The sequence below is a fragment of the Vulpes vulpes genome, chromosome 5, assembly GCF_048418805.1.
Source record: "Vulpes vulpes isolate BD-2025 chromosome 5, VulVul3, whole genome shotgun sequence".
Classification (NCBI taxonomy): Eukaryota; Metazoa; Chordata; class Mammalia; order Carnivora; family Canidae; genus Vulpes; species Vulpes vulpes.
Window position 1 is genome coordinate 21267644 of NC_132784.1, and position 20952 is coordinate 21288595.

A 20952-nucleotide genomic window follows, 5' to 3' on the forward strand; every position below is an offset into this window, starting at 1 on the left:
CTGCCTTCTTGTAAAATAGAAGTCAGAAACTGAACACACATTTTGTTTGACATGCTTGTTTTGGTTTTTGTTGTACTCTTGAATTGAGAAATTGAGGTTTTATATGCCTACATGTTAGTGCTTCTCCTGTTAGACCTGCCTGCTTCACTTTGTCTACTTAGCTTACTGAAGATTTACTTACCTCCATTTTAGAGTACGTGGGTGCAGATTTACTTAAATTGTCATCAAAGTTTCGCTTTGGTTCATTTGTGTGTGTGTGTGTGTGTTGGTGTGTAAGTTCTTTGAGTATAACTTTTTTTGTTGTTTTCAATATCAGAATCGAGTGGAAATAAATGATGTAGACCCTGAGGTTTTTAAAGAAATGATGAGATTCATTTACACAGGGAAAGCACCAAACCTTGACAAAATGGCTGACAACTTGTTGGCAGCTGCAGACAAAGTAAGTAATTAGGTCTTAAAAAGCTGAAAAATCTCCTCAAGCTTCATGTATATAGAAAGCTATCATCAAGTGAAAACTCCACATAACTTAATATTGAAGTATTAATTTATACAATTTATAGATGGTTCTTGAGTATATTGAGGAAGATAATAGGAAATAAGATTTTTTTGTAATGAATAAGGCATAAAAATATCTTGAGCTAGTTAGAATATATAAAATAAAAAGAAAATATTAGATTTTTTCTAATTTAATTCCCTGTATTCAGAGATTTTTTTAACATGATAGCATAGAGGAAAAAATTTTAGTCTTATAATATTTTTTTATAATGGTGATTTCTTAAAGTTTGAGAAACAATGTAAAAATACCAGAAGAATCTCAAAGCCAGTAGTAGTTCTCAACCCTGAAAGCATATTGGGAGGCTTTTCTGAAAGTATTGATGTTTATGCCACTTTCGTCCATGTGCCTATGTGTGTGAATATGTGCATGTATATATACATATGTATGTACATATATATACATACACACACATATACACACAAACACACTGGTGGGGAGAGAGTGATATTGTACTTGTTTTGTAAAATGTTATTAGTGGGGTCATTATCAGGCCAGGTATATATAGAATCTGTTTCCCCCCAAGTTATTTAAATTCCAGATATTTAATGTACAATGTAATATTAGTTTCAGATGTACAGTATAGTGATTCAGCAATTCCTAAAATACCCAGTGCTCATCACAGGTGTCCTCCTTTATTACCATCATCTAGTTAACATCCTGTGCCACCTTTCCCCTTCCCCCCACTGCCCAGTTCCCTTCTGGTAGCCGTCAGTTTGTTCTCTATAGTTAAGACTATTTTTCTCGATTTGCCTCTCTGTTTTTTTTTTTTTCCCCTTTACTCATTAGTTTCTTAAATTCCACATATAAGTGAGATTATTTTGATATTTGTCTTTCTCTGACTGATTTATTTCACTTAGCATAATACTCTCTAGCTCCATCCATGTCATTTCAAATGGCAAGATTTCATTCTTTTTTTTTACAGCTGAGTAATACTCGATTGTACATACATAACACAACTTCATTATGCACTCATCCGTCAGTGGATACAGGCTGTTGTAGACATGCTGCTATAAATATCAGGGTGCATGTATCCTTTTGAGTTAATATTTTTGTATTCTTTGGGTGCAATTGCTGGGTAATACAGTAGTTCTTTCTATTTTTAACTTTTTGAGGAACCTCCATACTGTTTTCCACGGTGGCTGCACCAGTTTTCATTCCCAACTTCAAGAGGGTTCCCCTTTCTCCATATCCTCACCAACACCTCCTTTATTATGTTGATTTTAGCTATTCTGACAAGTATGAAGTGATATCTCATTGTAGTTTTGATTTGCATTTCCCTGATGAAAATGATGTTGAGCATCTTTTCATGTGTATGTTGGCCATTGGAGTGTCTTTGAAAAAATGTCTATCCATGTCTTCTTCCAATTCTTAAATTGGTTTATTCTTTTTGAGGTATTGAGTTTTGTAAGTTCTTCATATGTTTAAGATATTAAACCTTTACTGGATATATCATTTCCAGATATCTTCTCCTGTTTCATAGGCTGCCTTTTAGTTTTGTGGATTGGTTCATTTGCTATGCAGAAGATTTTTATTTTGATGAAGTCCCAATAGTTTATTTTTGCTTTTGTTTACCTTGTATTAGACGAGACATGCAGAAAGAAGTTGGTGTGGCCAAATGTTATTGCTGGTGTTCTTTTAGCATTTTTATGGTTTGTAATACAACTTGAAGTCCAGAATTGTGATGCCTCCAGTTTTGCGTTTCTTTTTCAAGATTGCTTTGGTTTCAGGGTCTTTTGTGGTTCCATACAAATTTTATGATTGTTTATTCCAGCCCTGTGAAAAATGCTTTTGATAATTTTGATAGGGATTTCATTAAATATGTAGATTACTTTGGATAACATAGACATTTTAAACAATATTTGTTCTTCCAATCCATGAGACATAGAATGTCTTTCCATTTCTTGCTCATCTTGTTTTTTCCCATCAGTGTTTTATATTTTTCAGAGTACAGATCTTTCACCTCTTTTGTTATTAGGTATATTCCTAAGTATCTTACTGTTTTTGGTGCAGTTGTAAATGACATGGATTCCTTAATTTCTCTTTCTGCTGCTTCATGATTAGTGTTTAGAAATAAATGGAAGAGATTTCTGTACAATGATTTTGTATCCTGAGACTTCACTGAATTCATGTACAACTTCTAGCAGTTTCTTGGTGGAGCCTTTCAGATTTTTTTATTGTCTTCTGCAAATAGGGAAAGTTTTACTACTTCTTGCTAGTTTGGACTCCTTTTATTTCTTTTTATTGTCTGATTGCTGTGGCTAGGACTTCAAGTACTATGTATATTGAATTAGAATGGTGAGAGTAGACATCCTTGTCTTCTTACTGACCTCAGAGGAAAGACTCAGTTTTTCCCCAATGAGAATGATATTAGCTATGGGTTTTTCATATGTGGCCTTTATGTGTTGAGATATGTTCCCACTAAACCTACTTTGTTGAGGGTTTTTAATCATGAATGGATGTTTTACTTTGTCAAATGCATTTCCTGCATGTGTTGAGATGATCACATGGTTCTTAGCCTTTCTTTTATTAATTTGATCTGTCACATTGATTGATTTATGAATACTACTGAACCAACCACCTTGGTAGCCCAGGAATAAATCTTACTTGATTGTGGTGAATGATGTTCTTTTTTATTGTATTGTTGGATTCAGTATGCAAGTATTTTGTTCATCAGAGATATTGGCCTGTAGTTCTCCTTTTTAGTGGTATCTTTATCCGGTTTTGGTATCAGGATAATGCTGGCCTCACAGAATGAGTTTGGAAGTTTTCCTTCCTTTCCTATTTTTTGGGATAGTTTGAGAAGAATAGGTATTAAAGATGGCCTGTGAAGCCATCTGATCCTGGACTTCTCTTTGTTAGGAGTTCTTTGATTACTAATTGAATTTCTTTGCTGGTTATCGGTCTGTTCAAGTTTTCTATTTCTTCCTGTTTTAGTTTGGCAGTTTATATGTTTCTGGAAACTTATCCATTTTTCCTAGGTTGGCCAATTTGTTGGGCATATAGGTTTTCATGATACTCTCTTAAAATTGTTTGTATTTCCATGACATCGATTGTTATTTCTCCTCTCACTTTGTGATTTTGAGTTCTTTCTCTTTTCTTTTTGGTAAGTCTGGCTAGAGATTTATCCATTCCATTAATTTTCCCCAGCTTCTGGTTTCATTGATTTGTTCTCTTGGTTTTTTTTTCCTAAGTTTCTGTATCATTTATTTCTTCCTTAATCTTTATTATTTCCTTCCTTTTGGCTTTAGGCTTGCTCTGTTGTTTTCTCTAGCTCCTTTAGGTGAAAAGTTAGGTTGAGATTTTTTTTGCTTTTCAAGGTAGGTCTGTGGATTGCTATATACTTCCCTCTTAGGACTGCTTTTGCTGCATCCCAAAGGTTTTAGACCAGTGTTTTCACTTTCATTTGTTTTTATGTTTTTCTTTTTTAAATTTCTTCTTTGATTTCTTGGTTGACCCATCATTGTTTAATAGCATGTTGTTTAGCCTCCTTGTATTTGTGGTCTTTCCAGTTTTTTCTTGTGGTTGACTTGTAGTTTCATTGCATTGTGGTCAGAAAGGATGCATGGTATTATTTCAGATTTTTTTGTTCTTGTTAAGGCCTCTTTGTAGCCTAATTTGTCGTTATTCTAGAGAATGTCCTGTGTGCACTTGAGAAGTGCCTGGCCCTGCCGTATTATGGGCAGGGGTTTGTGCTGGTTTCCTGGGGAAAAGAAGGACCTGCTGTTTGGGACTCATCAAAGCTTGACTGAGAAGCATGATCCTGGAGAGTGCAAGGGAGTAGGGCTTGAAGTTAACAAGTAAGGCACCCAGTATTGGTGCTGTGCTGTCTCTGTGTTTATGCTGAGGGGTGGAGGATTTAGCCGACACTGGCTAGCTCCTATATTCTAGGAGAAGTGTCTATGAATGCTGCCTCTTGGGGATGCTCTCAGAGAAGAGCAAATACTCTTACCCAGATGTGTCCAGGTCGTAGTTCAGATTGCTGTTTTCACACAGCCTGTCCCTAGGTTGTTGTCTGCCTTCCATCCAGGAAGGAGAAGGACAGTAACCTCCAAACTCTATCCTGGCCAAGCCCACAGACTGTTAAAATCTAGGCTTTAAGCCCTGTGTACTGTAGGAAGTCATGAATTTCAGCTCCTCTCATTTTGCAAGCCAGTATTTTTGGGGAAACATTCCCCTTTGCATTATCCTGTGTGCTCCTCTATTCTCACCCTCCTCCATAAACACAGCTCCCTCCCCTCCATAGCACCCACCAGCCATTTCTCCCCTAAACCATATCTCCACGTTCCTCCCTTTATCCATGTGGCCTCTTCTCTCCCTTACGTGGAGTTTGTTCTGTCAGTCTTCCAGTCTATTTCTAGGGTATTTAGGATGAGTCTAATTATGTAGTTGTGTCCCTGGGACAAGAGGAGCCTAGAGTCCTCCTATTCCACTGCCATCTTTCTCCTAAGCTGGCATCTACTAATTTCTGACAAATGTACATGAACCTATAACTATCTCAATAAAAATTTAAATTAAAAATGACATTTGCAGTAGCATCAAAAATATTAAATATATAGGCATAAATCTGGCAAAAGATCAAAACTAACCTGTTAATTACAACATATTGGTACGTGAAATTCAGGTACTACCTAGATAAACGGAGAGAAATTTGGGGGGTGCCTGGGTGGCTCAGTCAGTTAAGCAGCTGCCTTTGGCTCAGATCATGATCTCAGGGTCCTGGGATCAAGCCCCTCCTTAGCCTCCCTCTCAGCAAGGGCTCTCCCTCTCCCTCTCCCTCTCACTCTTCCCCTCTTCTCTCTCTCTCAAATAAATAAATAAAATCTTAAAAAAATTTATTTATGGACTAGTATTCTTAATATTGTTAAAATTTCAGTTTTTAAAATTCATTAGTAGAGCCAGCATGTCCCTTACAGGATTTTTATTTTGCTTTCTGACAAGTGGATTTGAAAATTTATGTGCAAGTGCAAAAACCTAGAACAGCCAGACAACTTTGAAAAAGATCAAAATGGAGGACTAGAACTGCATGGTAACAAGACTTATTATAAAGCTTCATTTAAGACCGTGTTGATTGGTGACAAGAGAAACAATTTATTGGAACAGAATGGAAAGTATAGAAACAATCTATCATATATGTGGATATCTAATTTGATAAAAGTGAAAAGACAATTAAGTGAAGAAGGGATAGTCTTTTCAACAAGTGGTGTTGGAACAGTTGGATACCTGAATGCCTGAAAAAAATGAACTTTTTATATGAACTTCAAGCCAAATAAAAAAGTAATGCAAAAGGGATTGTAAACCTAAAATCTAAAACTTCTAAGAGAAAACAGTCTTCACAGTCTTGTGTTAGGCAAAGACTTCTTAGCTATTGGCACCAGAAAACAACAAACACAGAAAAGAAAAATGGATAAATTAGACTTATGTATGTAAGTTTTAAAAACTTCAGGAAAACACAGGAGAATGAAAACAGTAGCCACAAACTAGGAGAAAATACTTTGCAAAGCATATATCCAATGAGCAGCTTTTATTCAGAATATATCTGCTTAAAGGGCTTTTTTTTTTTAAAGGGCTTTTTAAAAAAGATTATTTATTAGGGAGAGAGAGAAAACACTTGCATAAGGAGAGGGAAGGGCAGAGGGACATGAGGAGAATCTCAAGCAGACTCTTCACTGAGCAAGGAGCTTGACATGGCACTTGATCTCACGACTCTGAGATCATGACCTTACCCAAAATCACGAGTTGGCTGTTTTAACTGACTGTGGCACCCAGGTGCCCCTGCTGAAGGACTTTTGTATTCAATTATATAAAGAACTGTCAGGAATTAATTATAAGAAAACAATCTTTTTTTCTAAAAATAGAGAAAATATTTGAACAAACACTTCCTGAACTAATGTCAGTTAACTACATCAAAAGATGCTCAACATCATTAATTATTATGGGGAATATAAATTAAAACCATATGAGATATTTCTATATGCATACTGTAAGCTGAAATTACAAAGACCATATTAAGTATGGTCAAGGATGTGAAAGCATATCAGAGGTGTCGCTTGGGGTAGCACAAGAGGGGAGAATTATAGATAGGAAGAAACTTTTGGGGATAATGACTATGTTCAGTGTCATGATTTAATGATACCATATAGTATAAACTTATCAAAATATAAACTAAATATGTGCAGTTTGTTGTATATCAATTTTACTTCAATAAAGCTGCTAGAGCTGTCATAATAACTGTTTATCAAAGTGGTTTGTTCAGTTTTAGAATTTATTCAAGATTGAGCAGTGGCAATATACAGTGTACTGGCTGATACACTTTGGCATTTAAATAGAGAATAGAAATTCACTCATTAAGAGTATTGAACAAGAAGAGTTTTTTAAAAGAATTAAAACCCTGATTTTAAAATTGACAGTATGTATTTTGCACAAATTGAGATTTCCTAAAGAAAATTGCTCTTTATATTGAATTCATCATTTGTATCTCCTTAATATTAGGTTAAAATAACATTAAGACTTTTTAAACTTTCAGTTCAGAGTGTAGTGTGCTTTAACTATTCTCTAAGTTACAGATATCAAGTATTTTATAAGTTACAAGTACCAGGTATTTAAAACTTGGTAGTTTGAGTAAATGTTTAATTGTTATGTTTTCCTTTTGGATAGTATGCACTGGAACGGCTGAAGGTCATGTGTGAAGAAGCTTTGTGTAGTAACCTCTCAGTAGAAAATGTTGCTGATACCCTTGTCCTTGCAGATTTGCACAGTGCAGAACAGTTGAAAGCACAAGCCATAGACTTTATTAATAGGTAAGCTATATGCCTGTATTTCAGTGGACATGACACTTTCAACATTTTTTTCACCGGACTTTTTTTTAAGTGTGTTTAAATCTTCAATGCAGGTGCAGTGTACTTCGACAGCTTGGGTGTAAAGATGGGAAAAACTGGAACAGCAAGTAAGATGACATCAGTTTCTGACTTAAAGTTGATCTGCATACATGAAATTAAGTGTTTGCATAGCCTTTTGCTCATCTGCAATAAGTATGAATCCAGATATTAGTTATATGAAACTGCCAATAATTTTAAGAAATAATAATTTGACTTAGTGGATTCTTGAGGCTATGCTCCCTTGTAGATCAGCTTTTAATGTGAACTGGGATGGACATTTTAATTTCTTAAGCACATATGCTCATAGTATATAGCTGAGTCCAGGTATTTCAATGGCTACCGGGGATCTTTTCCCCGCCCCTTCAGAAAGCATTTCTAAAAATGTGGGAAATACTCATTTTATCCTCTGAGGAGTGTTCCCTGCAGATCTGCCTAGAAAATCTTTTCATTTGAATCCTCACCCACTGCTTCTTAAGTTAACCAAGTACCTTGAATCACATGGTATTTTAGATGAGCTGCCTAATGTTTCCAAATGGTAGCATTTTGTTCTTTCCTTTCCCTGGTAAAACTGTAAGAGGTATGGTAGTTGTTACATCTTCCTAAGCCTGGGCCTTCTGAATGTGAACTACTAAAACTTAATTATTCCCTTCTTATGTTTTCTTCTCACATTTTTAGAGTGATTTGTCTACTTTTCATATTTTTTCAAAATCAGAAGGTGAAGACTTGATAGTGTCAAGAATTTGCACCTGCTTTTGATTGGTTTTTTGCCTTGTAAATCCTTCAATTCCATTTTCACACATTATCAAAAGGTGATATAAGCTAAAAAAAAAAACAGTGTTAGACAATAAAAGGAGCGTTGACCTAATACCTCCCATTGTTATCTGTTTTTATCTATATGATATTGGTTAACTCTGAACTATTATGAATTTGTAAATTCTGTTTTCACAAAGTAGGCATTAGTGACTATACTTTCAAGTTATTGGTTCTTTATATTGGTTAGTGTATGATAATACCTTATCATCATGGAATATGATCCCCCAAATCCATTTGAATTTAAAATATAGTTTATTAGCAGTAAATGATTCTTGAATCATTCTATGAATTCTGTGATTCTTGATGCTTAGCCACTTTCAAGTTCTAGTTTTACTCTGTTAAAATATTTTACATTGTGCAACTTTTTTCACTGTTAAAAAATACCAGTTTATTTCATATCCCCTGGTGAAGCTATGGTATATACGGATCTTCAATAGATATATGTTGAATTAAATAAATGAAAATGTCAGGTATATTGAGGGGTATTTATGTGATTCTAAACAATCAGTTAAAATTATAAACATAGTGACATGCAGGTAATAAGATGTCAGGCAGATTGAAAAAAGTTGATTTGTTATTAGCTACTGTTTGGTTCCACAAACCAAACTGTTGTGTCTCAAGCACTATGCTAGGGCATTGCATATAAAAACAATTGGGAAAAAAACCCTCTCTTGAGAAATTTATCTAATGAAAAAAACAAGTACATGAATATATTATTTCATTAAAATGTGGTAAGTAATGTGATAGAAGATATGTTTAGGCTGGATGGTTTAAGGATGGCTTCCTGGGTGACATCTGAGTCTTCTGAACATGAATTAGAAATTAGCAAAACTAAGAAGGAAATAACAGATATTGTGAACAGAAAGGATAGCTCAATCCAAAGTGTAGAAGCATGAACCAGTAAGTGATGATTGATTTGACAGATATTTGTATTTATTATTCAGTAAATACCCTAGGCACTGTGCTTATACAAAGAATAGAGTGGTGAACATGGCAAATGTTTCCCCTGCCTTCATGGAGTTTATAGTTTAGCAGGAGGCGAATAGGAACTAGACAAGTAATTGAAATCAAGTGAAACAATAGATATAAGTATAGCATACCCATCCAAGCATATAGTAAAAGAAGTAGGGGAAGAAAGCCTTTTTTGAAGAATTATTGTATAAATAAACACCTGAAGTATTACTAAGAGTTACCCTGGTAAAGAAGAGGGAAGTGTAAAAGTTTATCCCACACAAAAGGGAATCAGATGTGGAAAGTTTGGTGATAAGAAAAGTATAGGATCAGAGTGAGGTTATGAGAAGATCCCAGAGGATATAATATAGACCTATTTGTTACTAACACAGCTCATGGAAGCTCTTTTGAGAGGAGCAAGATAGGAAACTAGAAGACAAATTAGGAGACTGTTGTGATAATCCAAATGCAAAATGATGTGAACCTTAACTGGGTATTTGAAATATCTTGGGGAATTAAAATAGTGATGATTGAAAAGAATGGGGTCTAGAATTTCTCACATTTTTTGACTTGAATAACTGGGTAATGGTGGAAGAATTAGCTGATTGAAAATGAGGGAAGAACTTAAGTGTGAAGAGGGACCTATTGAGTTCTTATTCGACAATTCTGAAAGTGTAAGTCCTCAGACCCTAGCAAAATAAGGAAAAAGGGTGGTTGGGAATGTACCTTGTGGGGAGGTCTAGGATTTAGCAAGTCAGTCCTTACCATCATACATCATATGGTAGTTGTGAAGAGTGGATACGATAGGATGAATAATGAAAGTTAAGGGAGAAGAGCAGAGGTCCAGCCTTGGAACTTTAGAGAAAACCTGTGTGTAACAGCCAGGAAAAAGAACTCTTGAAAGAGCTAGTACAGAAATGGTAACAATGGAAGTTGGGATTATGGAGAATAGTATCACATACATACTTCCAGAGTATAGCACTTCCAGAAGAATTTAATAGTTGCGTTGCAACAGAAAATATACCAGTAAGGTAAAGGTGGTATTTTCATGAATTCACAGGGCTTGATGACATAGAGAGGCAAAGTGTTTAAAACATTTTGAAATTTGAAAGTTGTTTTTTAAAATAACAATATTTTGAAAAGAACTCTTTAATAAATATGACTTAATTTTATTTTTCAGCCAAGCAGCGGACATAATGGAAACATCAGGGTGGAAGTCCATGATTCAGTCTCACCCTCATTTAGTAGCAGAAGCCTTCCGAGCACTAGCGTCTGCACAGTGTCCACAGTTTGGCATTCCACGCAAACGGCTAAAACAGTCCTGAAATCTTCCATGAACTGTAGAAAAATGGAATTGACTTTTACTCCTCCAGGTCCAGAAGGATTCTAATACACAAACCATAAACAAGAGTTGTTTCTGTTGTCTTGTCCACAGAACAGAAGCTGAAAAAGCATATTGCTTGCATTTCAGGTGGATAATTTATGGTTTATTCTTCAGCTTTAAATTAGACTGATTATACTCTAATTCACTTCAAGGCCTTAAATTATCTTCAATGACTTCTCTTGTTCATATACTTTAATTTTTTTATTGTGCCTTGTCATTTTGACTAAGGCTATGCAGGATTGCACTAGCTCCATAATGCAGTAATATTGATAACTGAAGATATTAAGTTACAAAAGGATCTTCCATTAGTTTGAGAAAAACATAATGAATATTGTAGGTTTGTCCTATGCTGTCTCAAAGTTTAAAACTAGGTTCTTCTTAAAAGCACTTGTATTGGAGATTACTAATAATGTCTCCAGTCTAAGTTCTATAAATATAGGAGAACCTGCTTACCTTTAAGGTAAGTTCGGCAATACACTGCTTCAATTCTAATTTATTTTTCATTTCTGGGGCAAATATGCAATGAGTTGGCCCAAATTTTTAGTAAAATTTGTGATGTTTGTCTGTGTGTTGACTGTCCAACAAACTAAGAGAAGCATAACAAACCTTTGCTTGTGTGTTTTTTTTTTTTGTTTTTGTTTTTTTTTGTGGTTTTATTCAGGTTTACAATGATTGAGAACTGATTGAGGTTAAGATTTCAATAAAAAGAAAGCATGTTTTGTGCGGAACTAACTTTTTTTTTTTAATTTATAGTGACCTACATTTATATGAAGAATTCTGTCCATGTTGAAAATAAGGATGACCAAATGTAAAATTAATGAGTGGGCCAATTAAGAAATATATGCACTTTTAATGTGTATCTTTTGTATGCTAAATGGTACATATATTTTTTTTGTTTGTTTTTGAGGGTATTAATAAGGTATAGTTAATTGTGTCTTAACTTTTGAAAGAATTTTTTAAGATCGATGGAGGCAGTTGGGATGTTTGTGATAATAAGAAAGATATTCTTGATTATAGTTAATTGGTTTGAATTTCAGATATTTATCATTGAATTTATTCCTGTCTTATCACACTTTGGAGAAGGCAATTTGAACAATAAACAAATCCTGGATACTCTCCTGAAAACAGTGAACTGATATTTGCAGACTAAAGGAGAGAGAGCCCTTAGAAATATGTTAGGCCACACTCTGAACCTTTTCTTTCCCCCCTAAGCTTTCTCCTTTCTGTTTCAGTTACTGTACTAACATTGTGGATGATATTGAAATTCTGCATAATGTGAACAGGATAAACTATTTATAAACTGCTTTTCATGGGCCAGTTCTTTATTATAAATGAATTTAGCTTTAAACACATACACATATTCAGTGTTTAGATAGCTCTGTTCGCAGTGGAGGTCTGTTCTGGTGCATTGTCCCAGAGAAATAGGAATGATCAGTGGCAAGTCACTGCATCTGATTTCCTGTAATAGTGACAATATGCTTCTTAGGCAAAGTTTATACTTGACCATAAGGGAAAAGGTGTCACTGGAAAAAAAAAAAACTCATATTCTTATATATTCGCATATATACTTTATTCTCCAAATTAAAATTTGTATGATGTGTTTATTTAATTTTTGAATTTAGGACAAAAAAAAATGAAGCCCAGAGTTTTAAAATAGATTTTATTTTTGTTATCTCTTTATTAGGTATTCACTGAAGCAGTCTTACTATATAAAGAGTGATTCATATTTACATTAAACATAGACTGTCAAATAAGTGTTATCCACAACAAACTGTAGTTTGAAAAGATATTTTCAGATATCTTCATTTCTGTCTGTGTAGTTTAATTGGAATCTTTCTTGTGTTAAATCTGAAGAAAAATCTCTTGGGATGGAAGGATTCTTACATATTATTGGACTCCACCTTGTGTAAGAATATTGGAGGCAGCAGAAACTTACTTCCTTAACCAGATTGAGTCCATTAAATTTACAATGTACAAATTTAATATGCACACATACATATACAAGTTAAGATTTTGATATTTTGCCACGGTCTTAAAATTCCTCAGGCTATAGAACCTTGTTTTCATACATCAAAAGTACTGGTGTATCAGTTTATATCAAATGCACACAGGCACATTGTGAATTAATTCACTGCTTGCATCTACATTTCTAACCATAGTGACTTCAGTAATACCCATATAATGAACACTGCGGCTTGCTCCTACCTACTTACTTTATAGTGTTTATTGCAAATCTTAAGGGTTTTATTATAAAGTTGTTTTTTGTTTTAAGTTTGGTAGCACATTTTGTACCAAAAATGTCAAACACTGTGCTGTGAGAATATCCACGTTTGTAGAAATGTCCACTTTTTAGATAATATAATGCCTATCATTATACTAACAGAATCATATCATAGTTGATTTATTTTTTCTTTTTATTTATTAAGGTTTGTTTTTGTTTTGTTTTGTTTTGTTGGTATTGTGGGTTCTTGAGGCAATGAAAAAAAAAACAATGTATTCTGATGTGAGTGCTCTAATAGACTTTTTTATTTTTTCATTTTGAAACCACACACATTGTTTTCTGTAGGCACAGACTCTGTCCTGAGCAGTTTTGCCTTTTGTCAGCCTGCTCTTGTTTACCTTTTATCACCTAAACAGAGCTTTTCCTTAGAAAAGTAGTGATTCGTTTTAAATGTTACATGTTATCAAAGTAACCATTGGAGAACTGTTCATCAGCCTGAGATATAGAAACACTATATTTGTGCCTTTTTCATTTTTAAATTTTAACATATATTGGTATTTAGAGCACAAATATGAAGGTGCCATAATGTTATGGCTTGCCATTGTTACCTCCTTGAATACTCGTGTGTCATTGTCTTGATTGAAATAGTAATTGGAGAACCATGCATGTATTATGTCATTTGTGTGTGTGTGTGTGTGTGTGTGTGCACGTACTTGTGTTTGCTTGGACTTGTGTGTGGTATGTTCAGAAGAGTGAATTTCTGAAAATAGGACTCAGTTAAATGTTGAGAATTCAGGTTAGTTGAAATATTTCATTAAATGTGCTTTATTTTTGGGGTACAATTGGTTGACAGGAAATTATAATTTTCAAATGTGACCATTTATTGCATGATGAAATGTGAAAACAGTGCCTTTTTAGGACATCAGTTTTAAAGTTAAGTTTTAAAATATTTGCAAAGAAAGAGCTCTTAAAAACTTGTCATGAACGTTATTAGCTTATTTTTAAACTAGACCTAAGTTAGAATTTAAATTGCCAAATAATTACTGATTTATTTGCCCATGTAAGTTTTGTGCATAAATGTAAAACTAAGTAAAATTCTTTATAAAAATGTGGATCATATTTGCTACCCAGTGGACACTAGAGACTTTAGTAAATTATTTTATTAAAATCCAACTCAGCAAGCTTTCCTCATAACAAGGTGTTTGAAAGGTGAATTATTCTGACTCAGACATTCTTGCTCTTTGATGGATAAAATAAAAATATTCAATGTATTCTTGCAAAAGGAGGTGGGTGGGTTTTACTGTTTTCAGATTATAAAGACTGCACTTTCAGCACATGAGTATTTTGCAAACCTCTTTTATACAGATTATAAGCTCTACTTTATTTAAGTGTTCATGGAATGATGTCAATTTTAGGTCTAGTTGAACAAATATTGAGTGCCTACCATATGGAAGACTTCCTCTTCACTAGGAATAAAATCACCACACCGTGTCTTCTGTTTGCAGTATGTGGATTTTATGTTTGAAAAGGAATTCTTATATTTAAATCTTTCTGTTTGTTAGAGTTTATCGTTGTATACTGTAACCTAGTTAATTTCACATCCAGTTTTTTAGAATGAAGATATAACTTAAGTGAGTCCCATTTTTGAAAATAAAATTCTGCTAAAATTATTTAGAAATTAATTTTGGGGGAACTTGATTTTCAAGATTCAAATGTGTAAAGACTTATATTGAACTTTTCAGCCTCATTTTTAATCAGCTGATGTTAATGATGAGATACATACTTTTTGTATCTTGTTGCTGAAAATATTTTTTGCATTTCAGCACATTGAGTTAAAATAAAGTTGTTACTACTTATTCAGAATTAATTGGTTTATTTTGTGTTTATTTGAAAATACGAACTCTTTTTCATTTTCAGATTGCTATGGTGCTTTGCAAAAGAGCCATGTGGTAACTTTAAGCATAGTAATCTTTCCTACATAGGAAAACTACCATTTTGGGGAACCTACTAAAAACTTATTCCTTAACTGAGATATTATACCTATATGTGCTTTGATGTAGGCATTATTATTGAAAGATTTATGCTAATGTCATGTAACTTTAATGTAGTAAAGATCACCTTTCCTTGGTCCTCCTGTCCCTTCTCAATTTTAACTGACAACTTAATTATTTACTGGCTTCAAAAAGGACAGAATTGGGGCAATGTGTTCCAGGCCTAGTTTAGTAACAGTAACCGAATCAATGCATAAAAATTATGGGCAAAGTAGCGGTACAAATGCACAGTGGAAAACCTTCCATACACCCAGCAGATACATACGCATATACACAGACACGCACACTTAAATTACCCCTGGAAGAATAAAAAACTTAAGAGCATTGTCTATTCAGTTAAAGTAAAATAGGACAGGTAGTGGTCATAATTCTAAACCTTAAATGAAGTATGTATAACCATTCCCCTTCTACTTTGCAACAGCCAGCACTCTGAATATAGTTTTTAGAACATTGGAATGTAGTGTTTCCTCTGTTCTACCACCCAAAAATCATTTATTTCTAAGAGAATGCCAAGAGTGTTACTTGTTTTGTATTTTTAAATAGACACATTGGTAGAAATCTTGTTTGTGATACGTTATTGCTCCTTTTTTGGTATTAGAGAGCTTTGCATGTATCTGTAGTGGATAGTGGCAAAAAAGTTTGTCTTTTCTGTTACGAATGCTTCCTTTTCACCACTTCTATTGCCTTTCATCCTTAATGTTTTTTATAAAGGAGTCAGGTATACCCAAATAATTGTAGAATTTAGGAATAACAGAGTAGCACACACAAACCCCAAAACAAAACTTGGCTCAAAAACAGGTTTACTGCCATAGCAGGTTATTAGAATATATGCTTAATTTTAGCCAAAAAGATGTACAGTTCATGAAAATGGTGGAATGGGTAGAAATCAGGAAAAATAGAAATGATGTGTTGTTAAAAAAGAGAAGCAAAATTAGATGCATCAAACTTGATTAATGCCGAAATGTAAAGCAGAAATTTGAATCAAAAGAAGACAAGGCTTATAAATACTCGCAGATCACAAGAACAAGAATAGATGAAAATAAAGATGATTCAGTTTAATTTCTATCACCAAGTAATTAGATAGAGTGCCAGGCACTGTACCAAACTTGATAATATAAACAAACTATAAATAGCCCATATCCTTATAAGTCTATATTATTAAAGAAAACAGTTATGTAATACAGTATGTGAATTGAGATAAGAGTACAAGAGGGCCACCTTATCTGGGATGGAGATGAAGATCCCAGAAAGCTTCTGAGGAAGTGTCTTCTAAATTGAAGTTGAGTAGAAGTTAGCTTAGTGGGAGTGTCATCCAACCCATTACGTGAAATCACAGAGGTTGACCAAGGTTCATATAGAACATGTATGGGAATGAAGATGAATATGGCTATATCCTTATGTGTAAGAGAAGGGAAGAGTAAATCGGAATGTGAAGTTCATGATTTTTTTGAGCCTATCAGAGGAATCCAATATAACCTAAGCATTGAGGGATTTTAGGTGCCGTATGTCATGACCAATCAATCTTCAGATGAATTATAGGGAGCTGGAGGAAAAGGTAAGAAGGGGATTTCTGAAGAGATGAGGAATGCTCTGGTAGGCTAGGAGCCCTGAAATAGAGCAAAAGGGAGAAATCTATGAGGAAATACTGCAAGGACTTGGAAATAATTGCATGTGGTAGAAGAAAGAGACAGTATTTAAGAGCGACTCCTGGGTGTTGTATTTGAGCAATTGGATGGAGGGTAGTACCATCCACAGATACAGTAATCACAAGAGTAACAACAATTTGGGGGGAAAAAAACAGTTGATTTGGAGCCTGTCGAGCCTAAGATTTCTACTGGACAATCTGGTGAGTATGTGAATCTTAAACATGAGAGTGACCTGGGTTATAAAGTCAGAAATCCTCAACATGCAGAAAATGATCGGTACATGCAGGTTAATGTAGAGAAGATAGCACAGGGAAGAAACAGGGATAGAGAAAGAACAGCTTACAAAAGAGGATGACTGGCCACAAAAGATAAGACCAGAAGAGTAATCCATCTCAGAAGTTGGAAAAAAGTATGCTTCAAGGGAAGAACTGGCTGACAGTGTCCAATGCTGAGCCATCAAGTAGGAAGCTAGAATATGAATTCAATATTTGAAAGAGGATGTGACAGGAGTCTAAAGTGGGGAGAGAAATAGAATTGGAATGAGAAAATGGATACTCCTAAGTATAAGAACATAGAACATTCAGCAAAGACCTCAAGGAAGAAACTAGTTTTGGAATGGGATTTGGGATCAGTTCTTAATTTGCTGTCTTTATGGTAGAAGTGTCCATATACTAAGGTAATGATGAAGAGTCAAAGTGGAAACAGATGGGATTACTGAGGTTTTAGTCAGAAGAGAAGAGAAATGGAATCAAGATGCTAGACAGGAAGATTATTCCTAACATGGAGGGAGAAATGCAAGGATGCAGAGTCAGATTTATATAATTGTTTTATTTGAGTCTGGAAGTTAACATTTTACATCTTACTCCCTGTGAAGTCATCTATTCAGAGTAAAGGAGATAGGTGATGGGTTTAGATCAGAGGTCAGCAAACTTTGTAAAGGACCTAGGTAGTAAATATTTACCTACTGAACAATGTCATTGTAGTGTGAAAGCCGCCATAGACAACATGGAAACGAGTGTGGCTGTGTTCTGTTAGAACTATTTACAAAAGCAGGTGGTAGGCTGGATTTGACTCTTGGTTTTCGGGGTTCGAAGGTTTAAACCGATACAAAAAAAAGTGGATGGCCTACTTGAGGTTGGAGACCATGACGTTACAGAGGACGAGTTCAGGAGAACAAATGTTTGCATAATTGATATTACCAAAGGAATAATTGAACACAAACAGTGACTAAAAATATTAATCATTTTTCATTAAAAAAGATGAATTTTGGGGTGCTGGCTGGCTCAGTTGGTAGAGCATGAGATTCTTGATCTCGGGGTTGTAAGTTCGAGCTCCATGTTGAGTGTAGAGATTATTTAAAAATAAATATTTTTTTAAAAAATGATTTTTGGAAATGAGAAAATTTATAGTGCTCCAGTTAGGATTCATCAGTAGTAACCCAAACCTAGGGACACTGGGTGACTTGAAAATTGGAAAGATAGTGTGAGCATCCAAGAAATAAATATTTTAAAGTCATATTTCTCTGACAATACTTTGAAAACTATTTTGACTCAAAAGCTCTTAGCTATGTAGTAACTTCTAAAGTTAACATTTAAATTACATAGAAGTAGTATATTAACACAGTACCCGAAGCATAGGCAATGATGAATATTAATAAAAATGGATCTAGGCATAGGAAGTTGAGGCTTAAGAGGACTGGCAATGAGTATTAAACTGTTAGAAGGAACTCTAACATTGTAACATATACAAATATGAAATGTAAAAATTGACCATAACTGGGTCGTCTCAACCTGGTAGGCTCCAAACCCTGCCTGCCCCTTCTCCTTCCCTTCAGGAAGACCTATGGAGACAGGTATTAGCCTCCCTGCAAAGGGGCCATCTTACCTTGCTGTTGAACCCTGGCTGGTTTAGAAGTAAAACCTATATAAAATGTAAAAATACAAGTGTTATAAATACGAATGTAAAAGTGGTCATCTCTTATAAATAAAAAAGAAACCGGACAAGAGGAAGATGGGGAACTGGAATTGGGAAATAAAAGTATAAAATTCTTCCTTTTGCATAAATGGGAATTAAAAATTAAAAATTTCTTAAAAAAATTAAAAATTTTCTTACTGGTTTTTAAACTTTGAGTTATAAACATTTAAGGACTTTTTTAAATTAAGAAGCGTTAACTCTATCCTCTGGTACAATTTAGAATAGAATACATACATATCCTCCAAAGCATAAACAAAACATTTTATGTGAGGCAAAGTGGGAAGAACCAATTAGGACACACAAAAAAGGAGAAGGCAAAGATAAAATTACAAAGATACAGCAGAACTTGTATGGCAAGTGGAATATGTTAAGCAAACCTACTGCAAGAAGAACTTATTCAGCAATGAACTCATTCAGCAGATTGTGCTAGCTAGGAATGTAATAGGAGAGAAATGTCCCGTTCTGATGGAATTTACTAAAATCAGTAACAAAATATAAACCTTGTGAAAGGGAAGTAAAGGGTGCGGTGTAGCACATCTCACAGTCCACACTTGCTAGCCAGGCATAGAGGAAGAAAAGCACTTCCTATAAAGGAACAATTGTGACAGCCCGGGGGTAAGAGGGAATGGTGATTTTACTGAAATTCAGTAGAGGTGAAGGGTTGTGCTTTTTGATATGCAGTGCCTCTGTGTTTGTGTGTCTTGTCTTAGGGATAGAAATCCAAGTGAGAGAATCCCAGTAGGACTAAGTCCAGGAAAGCCCTTTTAAATTCCAAATTACCCAAATTGACTAGATCAAGGAAAAAAAATGGAAACAGTTATATAATTACCTTCACAAAAGGCTTGGAATTAGGTTGACTTTATATTGAAATGATTTCAAAAAAGGCTTGGAATTAGATTGACTTTATATTGAAATGATTTCAAACTTTCTAGAAACTGATAATTCCCATGACACATGAATGAGGTAAATATTGAAAAGTAGTTTCTCTTAAACTATCATAAACCAGACAACCTGAGGAATTGTGAAAAGTAAATGAAACCATGTGTGTAAGACTAATGCAGCATCCTAAAGGTAGCAGTAGCCTAGTAAATATAACTGTGGATTTGTTCATTTCTCCTTTGAGTCCCATCAATGTTTACTTCTTGTATTTGAAGCTCTTTTATTTGATACATACAGACTTAGAATTTTAATGTTTTTCTAATGACTTGATCTTAAAATAGTCCTCCACCTCTTAGGATGGTGTCTTGAAGTCTGCTTTAGTAATATTAATGTAGCTGCATCAGCTTTTTAAGCTTATATTAGCATGATGCATATATTGCCACTCTCAATTTCAACCTGTTTGTGTTTTTATACCTAAAGTGAGTCTTTTGTAGACAATCTATAGTATAGTTGTGTCTTACTTATCTGGTCTAATAATGTCTGCTTTTTAATTGGTGTGTGTAAACAACAAATACATAAATTACATTATATGATTACTAATATGTTTGAATTTACATCTGTTGTCTTGATTTTGCTTTTCTGTATTTCCCTTGCTTTTTGTTCCTTTTTTGCTCCTTTCCTGCTCTTTTTTGTTTCTTAAAAAAATGTTTTTAACATTCTTTTGTTTCTTCTGTTACTTTTAATTCTGTACTTTTGCATTTTTGGTAGTTCTAAACATTATGTGTCCTTATCACAGTCTACTTGCAATTAATGTTGCATCCTTTCATGTAAACTATAAAACATGTACAACTGTTTCCTTTATCACTGCTTTATCCTTTGCACCACTCTTGTCATATGCTTTACTTCAATGTATATTATAAACCCTACAATATCATGTTGTAGTTATCGTTCTAAACAGCAAATAGCTCTTTTAAAGAAATTAAAGAGGAAAATTAAATATATTCTATTTACCCACATATTTACTATTTCAGTGCTCTTATTCCCATAGAGCTGACTTTCCATCTATTTTTCATATTTATTTAGAGAGCTCTGAAGACAGTTTTGGATGAGTTAGTGATTGATAACCTGGAAAGTAAACAAATGTACAAACAAAAACATAAGAGAACCAAAATAAGTTCTACAGAGAGGGAATGAAATCAGAACATACTATGTGGCCCACCTAAAAACGATGTTTTTTTATACCGGCATCATGATATAAACACTAAATATGGTCATAACCACAAATTGTGATTTTACGTTCTTAATCTTTCTTAGTGGGAAATTAATGTCTGAGACTAAACAGTAAAAAATTAAGTAAAAAATGAATAACTGTAAGTTTGAAGTTTGGAAAGGGGAAGGTAAGTTCCAGGGGAAAGATTTGGCAGTTGGCAGAGTTTGCCTCTGGGAAGCAAGAGTGGCATTAAAGTACGGGACTGATCTTTCTCCTAACAGGTTTAATTTTACCATTTGAGTTTTTATATTACACACAATTACAAATTTGGTAGCTAAAACACTTGTAAAGCTAATGGGAATATTCCAGTGAGAGGAAAACATGAGTATGGA

General features: G+C 34.2%; 1 protein-coding gene across 4 annotated transcripts in view; it reads left to right on the forward strand.

Annotated features, from left to right (window-relative positions):
- The window catches only part of SPOPL (speckle type BTB/POZ protein like), a 62325-nt gene extending 47662 nt beyond the window's left edge, over nucleotides 1-14663 (forward strand). For 3 of the 4 annotated variants that reach the window (XM_072757644.1, XM_072757645.1, XM_025985555.2), the window contains 4 exons: nucleotides 317-439; nucleotides 7211-7353; nucleotides 7446-7499; nucleotides 10376-14663. In XM_072757644.1, the coding sequence (XP_072613745.1) occupies nucleotides 317-439; nucleotides 7211-7353; nucleotides 7446-7499; nucleotides 10376-10520 (465 nt within the window). In that variant the 3' untranslated portion in view covers nucleotides 10521-14663. The remainder of the gene's footprint in view (nucleotides 1-316; nucleotides 440-7210; nucleotides 7354-7445; nucleotides 7500-10375) is intronic. The other variant, XM_072757646.1, reaches the window with a different exon arrangement.
- Nucleotides 14664-20952: the final 6289 nt, after the last annotated feature.